The 13,986-nt window shown below is 43.1% G+C and overlaps 1 protein-coding gene across 2 annotated transcripts in view; it reads left to right on the top strand.

Annotated features, from left to right (window-relative positions):
- Nucleotides 1-262: 262 nt before the first annotated feature.
- Nucleotides 263-13,986, top strand: part of LOC101886052 (inactive dipeptidyl peptidase 10) — a 30,095-nt gene continuing 16,371 nt past the window's right edge. For both annotated transcript variants that reach the window (XR_015499933.1, XM_087268481.1), the window contains exons 1-9: nucleotides 263-1,208; nucleotides 4,074-4,185; nucleotides 5,962-6,057; nucleotides 6,273-6,367; nucleotides 10,572-10,646; nucleotides 10,735-10,787; nucleotides 10,928-11,009; nucleotides 11,477-11,597; nucleotides 11,730-11,884. Coding sequence is in view for 1 of the 2 variants with exons in the window: in XM_087268481.1 (XP_087124607.1) it covers nucleotides 1,149-1,208; nucleotides 4,074-4,185; nucleotides 5,962-6,057; nucleotides 6,273-6,367; nucleotides 10,572-10,646; nucleotides 10,735-10,787; nucleotides 10,928-11,009; nucleotides 11,477-11,597; nucleotides 11,730-11,884 (849 nt within the window). In the remaining variant the exon portion in view is untranslated. The remainder of the gene's footprint in view (nucleotides 1,209-4,073; nucleotides 4,186-5,961; nucleotides 6,058-6,272; nucleotides 6,368-10,571; nucleotides 10,647-10,734; nucleotides 10,788-10,927; nucleotides 11,010-11,476; nucleotides 11,598-11,729; nucleotides 11,885-13,986) is intronic.

Below are 13,986 nucleotides of genomic sequence, written 5' to 3'. Positions count from 1 at the left end.
CGCGGATTTACAAAGACAAAAACTGCACAAATACGTACCCCCCGGGACATATTTCATGGTCTCCAGAAACGTCCGCGGGACAATGTTTTCAGGACGAGCCTGTGTTACAATATTCTGTGTACATGGAGAGAACTAAACATTTCTAGCTGGGAGGTCATATTATGTTTATTGTTTACATGATAGACTTTGATAATGAGTTAGATTTTTATACAGATGAACTGAACGTCACTGTTTACACGAGTCAATTTCTGCTTTCATACAGAGAACAGAAAGAGTCTGAATCATATCAGAGAGAAAGATGAGGATAAGAACACAAGATACAAGAAGCTTCTATTTTAGGTGTGACTTTTTAACATTCTGTAAGGAGTCTACAGATGAAGAATAGCCATTCTTGGCTAATTCTGGCACATTTTACAGTAATATTTATTAATGTGCATTGACCCTGTAAACAAATAAACTAAACTAAACCAGCATAAAACTAGAGAAAAGCTGAGAGGAGAGAGAACACCATTGAAATAAAGAATATACTGTACATCACAAAGTAAACGGGAATACTGTAAACACACAGCACACTCCAGCAGAATATCCCTGACATGAAGCTCAGGCTCAGGGTTAACTGCTGATTCTCCTTCACTGTGGTCGACGTAAAGAAGAGACAGAAAACACTGACAGACTCTGAAACAGATTTATATTTCCTCAGAAAGAGCTAATCTTGCTTTCATTAAGAAATTCTCACATTATTTTGTATAAGATATGATTTCACATTCAGCTACATTAAACTCTGCTAAACTGAGGACAGAAATGAGACGGGCATGAAGAGGGACTATGAGTGAAGATGAAGATAAAGGAGAGAAAAGAACGATGAAGGAGAGAGGATCTAAGACTGAAACACAACAGACTTTATTCTCTGCTCTGCTTTACTCAACGCTCATCATAGTTTGTGGTTATTTTGGGTGTGCGGTGATTGTTTGCTGGCGCGTGTCCTACTTGTGTAAATCGCTCAGTGCGCTCAGTAATCCAGCAGACGGACACTGACGGGCGCTGATGCTGATTCCACACACAGATGTTCTGCATCTGCTGCGTCACAGACATACAGCTGGATCTGCTGCTGCTCTCGGCTTCAGCCTCATTCCACTACAGACGCAGAGATGAACCAGACCGCAGGAGTGTCCAACCACTGCCACAGGCGCTCGTCCATCGACGTCAAGGTGAGAAACTTCATCTGCGAGAGAACAGAACTGTGTGTGTGTGTGTGTGTGTGTGTGTGTGTGTGTGTGTGTGTGTGTGTGTGTGTGTGTGTGTGTGTGTGTGTGTGTGTGTGTGTGTGTGTGTGTGTGTGTGTGTGTGTGTGTGTGTGTGTGTGTGTGTGTGGAACTTTATTATGAATGAAACTCAAAGTTGAATGGATGAAACTCAAAGTTATAGAAACCGCTCGTGCGCTGTGTAAATGAGCGCTGTTGTTGACAGATAGATTTACTCTGTTGTCACTTTACAAACTGGAGATTGCGTGTGACGCGTTCTCTCACTCATAAGAGCTTAATACTTGACAAACAATTGAGCTCGGTTTCCCGAGCTGTAGGGTCAGTCACTGATCAGTTTCATGATCAAAATAAAGGATCTGATGTTCAGTTAAAGCACGCAATGGATTAAAGATTGATGTGGATGAAGGTCAGGCAGATCTCGAGGGAGACGCAGAGGACTTTCATTCAATCATTCATGAGACGCAAACTTACTGAGTGCATCTAAATGTAGAGCATCGAGGAACAGCAGCGCTGCCTATGTGCTATACGTGTGTGTGTGTGTGTGTGTGTGTGTGTGTGTGTGTGTGTGTGTGTGTGTGTGTGTGTGTGTGGTGCTGTGAGAGAGTGTGTGTTTCACTGGAGAGTTTAATTCTTCCTCATATGCATGTTGAAGAGGCGAGCCGATCATACAGATCATGTTTATAAAGCATGTCATTTACATTAAATCGTCCTGATGCTGTTCTGACTTTTTACCACGGAATTAAAAGTTGATCTGTCTGTATCACGTCTGAGATGCTTGAGATTAAATGTAAACTCAGGAACTGTAATCTCTTACTGGTCGGTAACAGCATGATAATCCTGCAGTGATGCAGATGGAGCCTGAAACAACCACAAAGAGAATTAAACAAACAGATTTATTCATATTGTGCTGAATCTGCTGACGGACATCATACTGTAAAGCCTGTGTCATGCAAAAGACAGATCTCAGTACAGAGTTTTACTTGAACTAAAACTAAATAAATGACAGCAGTAATCAAACCAGAGTCTACACATGTTCTCAATTGACTAATATATTTGCCTGACTTCTGCAGAGCAGCGACTTCTCATAGCATTACATCTGTGGGTTTATGACAGGCATCAATTCAGACTCAGTCCAAACGGAAAGCGGTGTGGTAACGGTGGTCATGTCAGGACAAAATAATGTTCAGAGATTCATTAAAAATAGCACAAAGACAATCAGATTTAGTCTAGTCAAAACTCTTTTACTTCACTTCTTAAACTGCAGACAGTGCAAAACAAGCTCACTGCATAAAACCCGTAACATAAAACACTGAAACCTTTCAGACTGGCTCACACCACACGCTTCAGTGACTAAAAGCACATGAAAACACCAGAGACGCGATTGACTGAAGGAGGATGCTATTAAAGCAACAGCACAAACTATTTTCAACTCAATGACCAAAGATGCCAACTAATGACATGTTAAATTAGACAACATGATCAGTTATTCTCTTCTGTATAAGCTGTTAACATCACACCATATTCTTGTTGATATTGTCTTATTAAAATGTCTTGTTAACGCAGTTTTGCCTTTCTTCTGTCCATCATTACAGGTCACTCTGTTTTCCATCAGACTGGATCCTGGAGGGCCGCAGCTCTGCCGTTCTGCTCCTCAAGGTGTTCGAGTTTCTAGAGCAGGTGTGAGCTGGAGGTGTTTGGAGCTAAACTCTGCAGAGCTGCGGCCATCCAGGAGCTGAGTTTTGGCCCATTTCCATTGAGTGGTTCAGTATGCTTTTATGGCTGAACCATACTGTACCATTTTATCGGCACCCTTTCAAAAAGGTACCAAACACGAGAAAGGGTACCAAAAGCCGGAGCTAGACACACTGCTACATATAATAACGAGCCATGGTCGATCCAGGCTTAAATAAACCTTGTTGTCATCTTGATGAGCAGCCACAATGCCAAGAAGCAGAGCAGTTTACCCTGTGCCCCAAAGTTTTTTACGAGCCGGTCTGAAGTTAGAGCGGTTTCGCGATCTTGCTTGCGCGAGCCGTGCATCTGTATCTGAAATAACAAACTTCTTGAGCTGATGATAATAACGTGCGCTTGATTATTGACCTGCTTTTGAAACCCGATCCTGTCAGACACTGACAAACGCGAGAGTGAAGCGCAGAAAAAAAAGGAGAAGCTGGAAAAAGGAGGACATTACTTCTTCAGCAAACGTGAACAAACTGCCTTGTTTAAATGTTTATCATCACCTTTTAGACTAATATGAACTGAGAATGACGGAGTGACTCTCTAACAGAGGCTACATGTGCTGCTGAAGATCACACACACAGATGAGAGGTTTTCACTGACTGGGCTATACTTTGTGTTCTGAGCCTAAATAAGGCTGAAATGTCTGCTGTGTGTAGTTCTTCTGTGGTTGGTATGATATAGGGGACTGTAAGGGGCTGTATGTGTTCATTTATTTATTCAGTTTATATAATTGCAGACATTACAGTAGGCTATTTTCCACTGTCATTGTTCTGCAGTTATAATCAAATCCTGTTCATGGAAAAGGTAGTAATGAACATTTATACAGAAGTGTTTATGTGTGTAAAGCATCTGTGTTGTGAGAAGTGCTGCTCATATGATGTGTGAGCGACCCGTACAGCTTTACCGTAGACATTTATTCAAGTGAGCATGACGTAGTAGTGGAAACGCAAGCCTGATAAAGGTGACCCGTACTGACCCGAACTGTACTGTACCAGTCAGAGAAAACAAGCCATTTGAGCATGAGTTACAGATGAAGCTTGATGATTAACTGTGACGTCTGTGTGTCTGCAGGATGTGGGGAGTGTTTCCAGCGAGATGAACTGGAAGGGTGTGGGAATCTCACTTCTCGTCATCTCCTTTATGCTGTCACTGATCGTTCTGTCCATCTTCCTGCTGTCTAAAGGTGTGTGTGTGCATGCGTGAGTGTGTTTCTTAATAAATGTTCAGTCAGACAGAGCTGAGGTACATGTTTCAGATTAGAGAGCTCTCAGTTACTGCATTCACACACACACACACACACACACACACACACACACACACACACACACACACACACACACACACTTATTCAGAGAAGCTCTATCAATAATACTAGTTAATCTTCGTAACTACATATGAATTTATGTGTGCTGTACTGTATTAATAATTGTGTTAGGATTATACCTAACCTCAGCTATTAGGCTATGTACTGTATATTATGTGTTTTTAGCTTATGTGTGGCGTCAGATGTTTTAAATGAAGCCAGTAGTTAATAAGTGTAAATTAAAATAAAGGATCTCCATAGTTTGAAATGAAATTAAAACACCTAAAGTTTAGGGTGAACTATCCCTTTATGGGCAATGCGCAGTAGGTAGTGCTGTCAACTCATAGCAAGAAGGTCTCTGGTTTGAGTCTCGGCTGGGTCAGTTGGCGTTTCTGTGTGGAGTTTGCATGTTCTCGCTGCGTTCACGTGGGTTTCCTCCAGGTGCTCCGGTTTCCCCCACAGTCCAAAGACATGCGCTATAGGGGAACTGATCAACTAAACTGGCTGTAGTGTATGAGTGTGAATGAGCGTGTATGGGTGTTTCCCAGTGATGGGTTGCAGCTGAAAGGGCATTCGCTGTGTAAAACATATGTTGGATAAATTGGCGGTTCTTTCCACTGTGTTGACCCCTGATTAATAAAGGGACTAAGCTGAAAAGAAAATGAATGAATGAATGAATATCCCTTTAACCTGTTATGGCAAACATACAATGCACTTTACGAAATAAGCGTAGGAAATATGCAAGCGTATTTAAAGCTCACCTTGTATCTCTCTCACCTGCGCCCTCACAATCCTGACATCACATAGAGAGAGGGGTTGTTGCAGCCTGTGCAGTGAGCAGATGTGGGTGAAGTGCGCGTAATTTACATGTGAAGTCAATACAAATGTGCGATTAGACATCCTGTGGCACAAATCGAGTGAATATCATGCCGCGAATTAAGCATTTGACACACTTCAGACGGCAAAAGAAAGTGTGAGCAAACATGTAAAAAACGGACAGAAGAGCAAGCAGCTTAATGGTGGAGACTGGTTTAAGGATGACGGCCGCTGGATGGGGCTGAACTGAAAGACATTACTTGTGCTTTACATGTACAGCTGGTGTTATGATGTGTGTCAAACTCAAATCAATAAATGATTTCGCTTCACTCTTTCCCTGCCGTTAACCAGAGAAAGCGATTCCCTGCCCTTGACGAGTTTTACAGCAGTCTGTGTTTTAGATGTATTAGGGTAGGGGGAGCCCTAACTCATGTGCTGAGTGAGGAACATGATGTCAGATACTCTGGGGAGTCAAATCTGAGAGAAAATAAGACGGTGGATAAAAATAAGAGTTCTACAGCCTTCCTTTGGCTTGATCCCTGTGTTAGATCTGTTTTAGACCTGTTTTAGATCTCATCTTGACAAGAGGCCAAAATAAAGAAACTTTATTTTATGATGTGTGTCGTTATGTCAGACTGCACATCTAACACAGTGGGCTACATAACCACCACAACATCAGTCATTATCATCACAAAACATCTCAGACCAAATCAGGAAAAACGCATCAAGTGTTAGTTTTGCATTATTTGTCTGTCTGTGTGCATGTATGTGCGTGCATGTGTGTGTGTGTGTGTGCGCATACATGTCTCTCTCTCTGTGCATATGTGTGTGTATTCTCAGCGGAGGCCCAGAGCTCTGCTGGCTCCTGCCTGACCCTGGATCAGCTGTTGTCCGTGGAGCTGCTGGATCTCCATCTGGACCCACAGTGGGTTTCTGGTGAGAAAGATCTCCTGGGGAATCAGCTGCTGAATCTGAATTATTGGCGCTACACCATTTTGTGTGTGTGTGTGTGTGTGGTGTGTGTGGTGTGTGTGGTGTGTGTGGTGTGTGTGGTGTGTGTGGTGTGTGTGTGGTGTGTGTGTGGTGTGTGTGTGGTGTGTGTGTGGTGTGTGTGTGGTGTGTGTGTTGTGTGTGTGTGTGTGTGTGTGCAGATCATCGACTCGTCTACAGAGACAGATATGGAGATGTGAAGATGCTGAATATGGAGTCCAGTCAGGCTGAGATTTTAGTGAAGAATTCCACATTTGTAAGTGATGGAATATGAATAAATGATGTTAATATAGGGTCATATATGTAACCGTGTTGGCTGCTGTGTCTTCAAAAGTAAGCACATCCACTACACCTCAGATCTCCAACAGCAGAAGCTGTTTCTCAGTCTTCAACTCAGTATTTAATTGAATAAAACACTTTTAACAAAACTCTACGCACAATTCTCTACCTAAAACACACATCTAACAGGAACAACTTGCTTTTCTTTTCCAAACACAACCAGTCAAAATGCTACACTTATTCACCAGGACACACACACACACACACACACACTCTCTCTCTCTCTCTCTCTCTCTTTCTTTCTCTCTCTCTCTCTCTCTCTTTCTCTCTCTCTCTCTTTCTCTCTCTCTCTCTCTCTCTCTCTCTCTCTTTCTCTCTCTCTCTCTCTTTCTCTCTCTCTCTCTCTCTCTCGGTCTCTCTCTCTCTCTCTCTCTCTCTGCTCTCTCTCTCTCTCTGCTCTCTCTCTCTCTCTCTCTCTCTCTCTCTCTCTCTCTCTCTCTCTCTCTCTCTCTCTCTCTCTCTCTCTCTCTCTGTCTCTCTCAAATTCAAATTCAAATTCAAATTCAAAGAGCTTTATTGGCATGACTGTAAAACAAATCAGAATGTTGCCAAAGCAATAACAAAATACAGAACATTCATATAGATAAAAGAAATATAAGTAATAATAAACAAACACATATACATATCGTTATATTATACATATATGTTGTCACAATAAACAAGTTAATAAAAAAAAGATTAACAAAAGTATATAATAATAAATGGTAAAGGACAGAGAGCTTTAATAAGGGATGAGGGGGTTCAGCCTTTTTCTCTCATATGGTGGCATGAGGACACGTACTGTGCTGCTAGGTGGAGACACTTTTCATTTTCTCCCAAAATATAATGGAGTTTCTCCGTATTTGTGGCTTGCTGGAATTGTGGTAGAATCAGAGACATTTGTGTGAAGTAAGCTTCTCTGATGCTCTGATATTTGCTGCATTGAGTGAGGAAATGCAGCTCATCCTCCACAACTCCAGCAGAGCAGTGTGGACACAGTCTGAGCTCTGGGCTCCTCCAGCTGCGCTTGTGTCGGCCCGTCTCCACACTCAGACTGTGTCCACTCAGACGGTACCGGCTCATCAGCTTTCTCTGACCGGGGCTCTTAATGTTGGTCAGATACGGGGCCAGTTCATAACCAGGTTTAATCTGGTTGAAGCACGCTAACTTTTTTATTTGTTGTACTTTATTTTGCCAATTGAGTTTATAATCCTCCTGGGTAATCTTTTCTATTTCTTTAGTCTTTATATGTTGGGACAGGGTTTGTGAATTTAGTTGGTGTTTTTCCACCAGATAGTGCATGGGGTCGCTGGCCGGATGTGCATTTCTATATATGAGGGCTTGCTGATGGTAGCTCTCTGGGCTGGAGTCTGACAGATGGAGCCAGAACTTCCCTGCTCTCTTCTGGATTTCTGAGAGCAGAGGGAACCTGCCTAGTTCTGCTCTGCAACCAAGGCTAGGTGTGCTTCTGTGAACTCCGAGGATGTTTTTGCAAAACTCCAGATGAAAGATTTCAACTGGAGTTTTTTCCCAAGATTCATAGTTTAATTTAAATGTGGGTCCCCAGAGTTCACAGCCATACAGCAGGACTGGCTTTACAATGGAGTCAAATATTTTCAGCCACAGTTTTATGGGTGGGTTAAACTTAAAAAGGTTTTTTTAATACAATAAAAAGCCGTGCGTGCCTTAGCGGTCAAGTCTTTTAGAGCTTGACTGAAGTGTCCAGAAGCTGTGATTGTCAAACCCAAATAACTATAAGAGGTGACGTGGTCAAGTATTGTTCCTCTGATTTTAAAAGTGTGTCTTTTTTTATCAGCCAGACGAGGTTTTTTACAGAAGATCATGATCTTGGACTTCTGCATGTTAATGGGCAATGCCCAGTCTGTGCTGAACTCCTCCAAGATGGAGAGACTGTGGTGAAGACCCTCTTCTTCTTCTCTCTCTCTTTCTCTCTCTTTCTCTCTTTCACTCTTTCTCTCTCTCTCTCTTTCTCTCTCTCCTCAAATGTGGAAACACTAATTTCTTTACTGATCACTAAACGATCACTGCTTTAGTCTAGTATAGGCCAGAGGTGATGGGACTCTGGGCTGTTCTGGTTTTTCACTCATCCACACTCGCTACACTTTTGTACCTGCCCCATTTTCTCCTTTTCTAGATCTTAAATTCCTCTAAAAATTGAATTCTTCTGAGCCTAGCACTGTAAAGTGTATGATGACCAGCTCTGCACCCACATGACGCTTTTCCAGGCAATGGACACGTCTCTATGTCCCTTGGTCATAAGGGAGAGTTTGGTTGAGCTTGTGTACCTATAGATATTCTTAACAAGAACAGCAGTAGTTTGCTACACTGGCCAGAACAGTATTGAGCCACGCGTTGGAGTCTTGTTAACTCCTAATTGACCAGACATTAGATGATCATGAGCTGGTTTTAATACTGCAGTTCAAAAAGCAGAAGAAAGCACATTTTGAAATCTAGGATGTAGACCTTCACACGCGTGTGTCATCGAATTCTATTTGCACATCAAAAAGCCGTTGTCCAAATGACAGCACACTTATACCCCGTCTAAATGACTGTTGTTAGGCACTTATGCAAGTTGACAGAGAAGTCTGCCGTCAGAGCAGCTGCGAGTTCAGTCTGGCTCATTTTATCCATCAGAACTTCAGCACCACTATCACTGTCCACCTTGACAGAAGTATCCACAGACAGCTCAGTAGGATCTGCACACAGAAAAACCGAATCAGACAAATCAACAACCTTTTCAGACATGTGTGATTGAGGATGTGTTACAGCACAAACATGTCAGGATATTCCCATCACACACAGGAACCTTAGTCACAATTAGAGAGGGAAAAGCTTTACCTCCTGCTCAATCTTTACAGGCTACATCATCATCATCATCCACCTTCACCAGACCAGTTACCAAATCCAAGTCTAAATACACAGAATGAATTGCAAGTTTAACACAAGCTAATTCTATACTGTGGACAAGAACATCCATCCTGGTGGTTATTTTAGTCCAGAGGGTCTGAACTCCCCTCCTAATAAAACTGTCCTGAACCGGTGTCACAGAGAACAGAAACTGTTCATTTAGTCAGAAAAGGTTGAAAACAGGGCTACTTCAAATTAGTTTCAATCTTACCTTTGGGTTGTAGTACAGCGTGGGCTACCTTCTTCATCTTTCATGCAGTTTTCTGTTTTCACATCTCGCAGACAGCTTGTAAGATGATCAGCTTCAAGACAGCAGAAACACGTGGGCTTTGAACCATTCTCTGGACTTTTAAGAACAGTTTTCATGCACGCCTCCGACTTCTGAACATTCACAAGTGCAGGGGATTTAGGTGCTCTACATTCTGACGTGTCGGCCGGCACATAACAAAATCCTTTTCATGGGTCAACACATACTCATCAGCCATGACTGCGGTACTTTTTAAGGCTCATTAAGGTGCACTACAACATTGTCTGGTAGACCGTTTTTAAAATCCTAAAGCAGAACTAGTTCTTGCAAACTTTCAAATGTGGTAACTTTTGTCGCAGCACACAATTTCTCTAACAGACGTTTCTCGCAAACTCAAGGACAGTTTGTTTTTGGGCTTTAGTATAATCCCAAAATGTCTGCCTATAAGCTTCAGGCACGAGCTCATGTGCTCAGGGTACTGCAGTGTTTACTAACCGACCAGATTACTGTGAAGCACAAGTGTCCACATATCTTTTGGCCATCTTCATATTTCAGCCACACGCTCAAAAGTGGTAAAATAAGCATCGGCCTCCATTTCTCCTAATCTGCAACAGTTTAGGGAAAGTACAACATAACGAGTTCTCATAATGAAACAAAAGCAAGCTGGGAGAGAGGAGACTCCATGAGCACGCGTACAGCCAGGTTTAAATGGACTCCACAAACACTTCAGCAAGTTCCCATGTGTCGACACCAGATTCAGCGCAGGTGTGCGCTCCTGATGAGACCTGTTGGACAGACAGAAAAGAACCACAACAAAAGAAACGCAGACAAAAACTCAAAGAAAACTCTTCTTAATCAAATAGCTTTTCTTAAAATGAATTCTTACAAACACAGTGATGATGCTGAAGGTGTTGCTGATGGTGTGTGATGCTGATGACTGACTCCTGGTGTGTTTGTTGTCCTGCAGACGCAGTTCAAGGCCTCCCGGTTTGCCGTTTCTCCAGACCTCACACACATGCTGCTGGCATATGATGTCAGAAAGGTCAAACAAGCTTCATTAAAAAAAAAAGTAAATGTAATACTATATCAAAATCAATCTGATCAAGACATGTTGGCCTGTGTTGTTTTAGGTGTATCGATTCTCCTTCCTGGCATCTTATTTGATCTACAACTTGCAGACAAGGTACAGTGTGTTTCAGATCAGACACGCCATGCACATCAGAAAGTGATGATAATAGGTGTGTGTGTGTGTGTGTGTGTGTGTGTGTGTGTGTGTGTGTGTGTGTGTGTGTGTGTGTGTGTGTGTGTGTGTGTGTGATGCAGGGAAGTGCATGAACTGAACCCTCCAGAGGTCTCTAATTGTCTTCTACAGTTCGCCTCATGGGGGAATCACGGTCAACAGCTGGTGAGAAACACACACACACACACACACACACGCACTGCACTGCACTGAGCTATCAAGACAAGCAGTGTACTGTCAGTCTCTGGACAGTGGTAGTGGTGTTGCTGAGCCAGCGGGGGGCGCTCTCCTCTGCTACAGCCACAGATCAGTCAGTGCCTGTGTTCATATAGAGTGGAGCACGTCACCGTACATTTACCCAAATAACCAGACACACAAACAAACACTACTGAGCCAAATCTTTCATCAACAGAAGCTCATCTGTCAGCCGAGTCACTCTGTTGACCTTTACACTGAACACAATGATGGTTTCATAATGAAACTGTAACGCATTAGGAAAAGTGTATTTACCCTGACAGAATAAGGTCAGCTCAGAGATTAATGCAGCCTCTGAAGAGTGTGTTGAGTCTTACAGCAGTAACGGTGTGTGTTCTCCTCTCTGGGGGATATTCGTCTCGTTCTCTCTGTCTCAGGTCTTCATATTTGAGAATAACATCTACTATCGGCCAGACGTGAAGAGCAGCTCTCTCAGACTGACGTCTTCAGGGCAGGACGGACTCGTATATAATGGAGTGCCGGACTGGCTTTATGAGGGTAAAACAGCATCACCAGCGCTGTGAACAGCACTGCACCACAGCTGGATGATTTGGCCATTATAGCGCTGTCCTCTGCTGCTTTATATGATCATAATTGCGCTGTCTCTGGGTTTCTCTGTTCCTCCATCAGAGGAGGTTCTGCGCTCTGCAGTCGCTCACTGGTTTTCTCCTTCTGGATCCAGTCTGGCTTTTCTCTCCATCAATGACACTCTTGTGCCCAAAATGCAGCTGCCGCGCTTCACCGGGACGATTTACCCCGGCGGAAAACACTACCCATACCCGAAGGTAAAGCAGATGGACATCAGCCTGATACACATTCAGCACAACACTACAGCACAACACACAACACACAACACTACAGCACAACACAACACTACAGCAGACAACACTACAGCACACAACACTACAGCACAACACACAACACTACAACACACAACACACAACACTACAGCACACAACAGTACAGCACACAACACTACAACACACAACACTACAACACACAACACTACAACACACAACACTACAGCACACAACACTACAGCACACAACACTACAGCACACAACACTACAACACAACACTACAACACTACAACACACAACACTACAACACACAACACTACAGCACACAACACTACAGCACACAACACTACAGCACACAACACTACAGCACAACACACAACACTACAGCACACAACACTACAGCACAACACACAACACTACAGCAGACAACACTACAGCAGACAACACACAACACTACAGCACAACACACAACACACAACACTACAGCACACAACACTACAGCAGACAACACACAACACTACAGCACACAACACTACAGCACACAACACTACAACACACAACACTACAGCACAACACACAACACTACAGCACAACACACAACACTACAACACAACACACAACACTACAGCACACAACACTACAGCACACAACACTACAACACACAACACTACAACACACAACACTACAGCACACAACACTACAACACACAACACTACAGCACACAACACTACAGCAGACAACACACAACACTACAGCACACAACACTACAACACACAACACTACAGCACACAACACTACAGCAGACAACACACAACACTACAACACACAACACTACAACACACAACACTACAACACACAACACTACAGCACACAACACTACAGCAGACAACACACAACACTACAACACACAACACTACAGCACACAACACTACAGCACACAACACTACAACACACAACACTACAACACTACAGCACACAACACTACAGCACACAACACTACAACACACAACACTACAACACTACAGCACACAACACTACAGCACACAACACTACAGCACACAACACTACAACACACAACACTACAACACACAACACTACAACACACAACACTACAGCACACAACACACAACACTACAGCACACAACACTACAACACACAACACTACAGCACACAACACTACAACACACAACACTACAGCACACAACACTACAACACACAACACTACAGCACACAACACTACAACACACAACACTACAGCACACAACACACAACACTACAGCAGACAACACTGCAACACACAACACTACAGCACAACACACAACACTACAGCACACAACACTACAGCACACAACACTACAGCACACAACACTACAACACACAACACTACAACACTACAGCACACAACACTACAGCACACAACACTACAACACACAACACTACAACACTACAGCACACAACACTACAGCACACAACACTACAACACACAACACTACAGCACACAACACTACAACACACAACACTACAACACACAACACTACAGCACACAACACACAACACTACAGCACACAACACTACAACACACAACACTACAGCACACAACACTACAACACACAACACTACAGCACACAACACTACAACACACAACACTACAGCACACAACACTACAACACACAACACTACAGCACACAACACACAACACTACAGCAGACAACACTGCAACACACAACACTACAGCACAACACACAACACTACAGCACACAACACTACAGCACACAACACTACAGCACACAACACTACAGCACACAACACTACAGCACACAACACTACAACACACAACACTACAGCACACAACACTACAGCACACAACACTACAACACACAACACTACAGCACACAACACTACAGCACACAACACTACAGCACACAACACTACAGCACACAACACTACAACACACAACACTACAACACACAACACTACAGCACACAACACACAACACTACAGCACACAACACTACAACACACAACACTACAACACACAACACTACAACACACAACACTACAGCACACAACACTACAACACACAACACA

Source organism: Danio rerio, chromosome 9, assembly GCF_052040795.2.
Source record: "Danio rerio strain M-AB ecotype USA chromosome 9, GRCz13ab, whole genome shotgun sequence".
Taxonomy (NCBI): domain Eukaryota; kingdom Metazoa; phylum Chordata; class Actinopteri; order Cypriniformes; family Danionidae; genus Danio; species Danio rerio.
The sequence above is the reverse complement of the archived record's forward strand: the minus strand, read 5'-3'. Positions and strand labels throughout refer to the sequence as shown.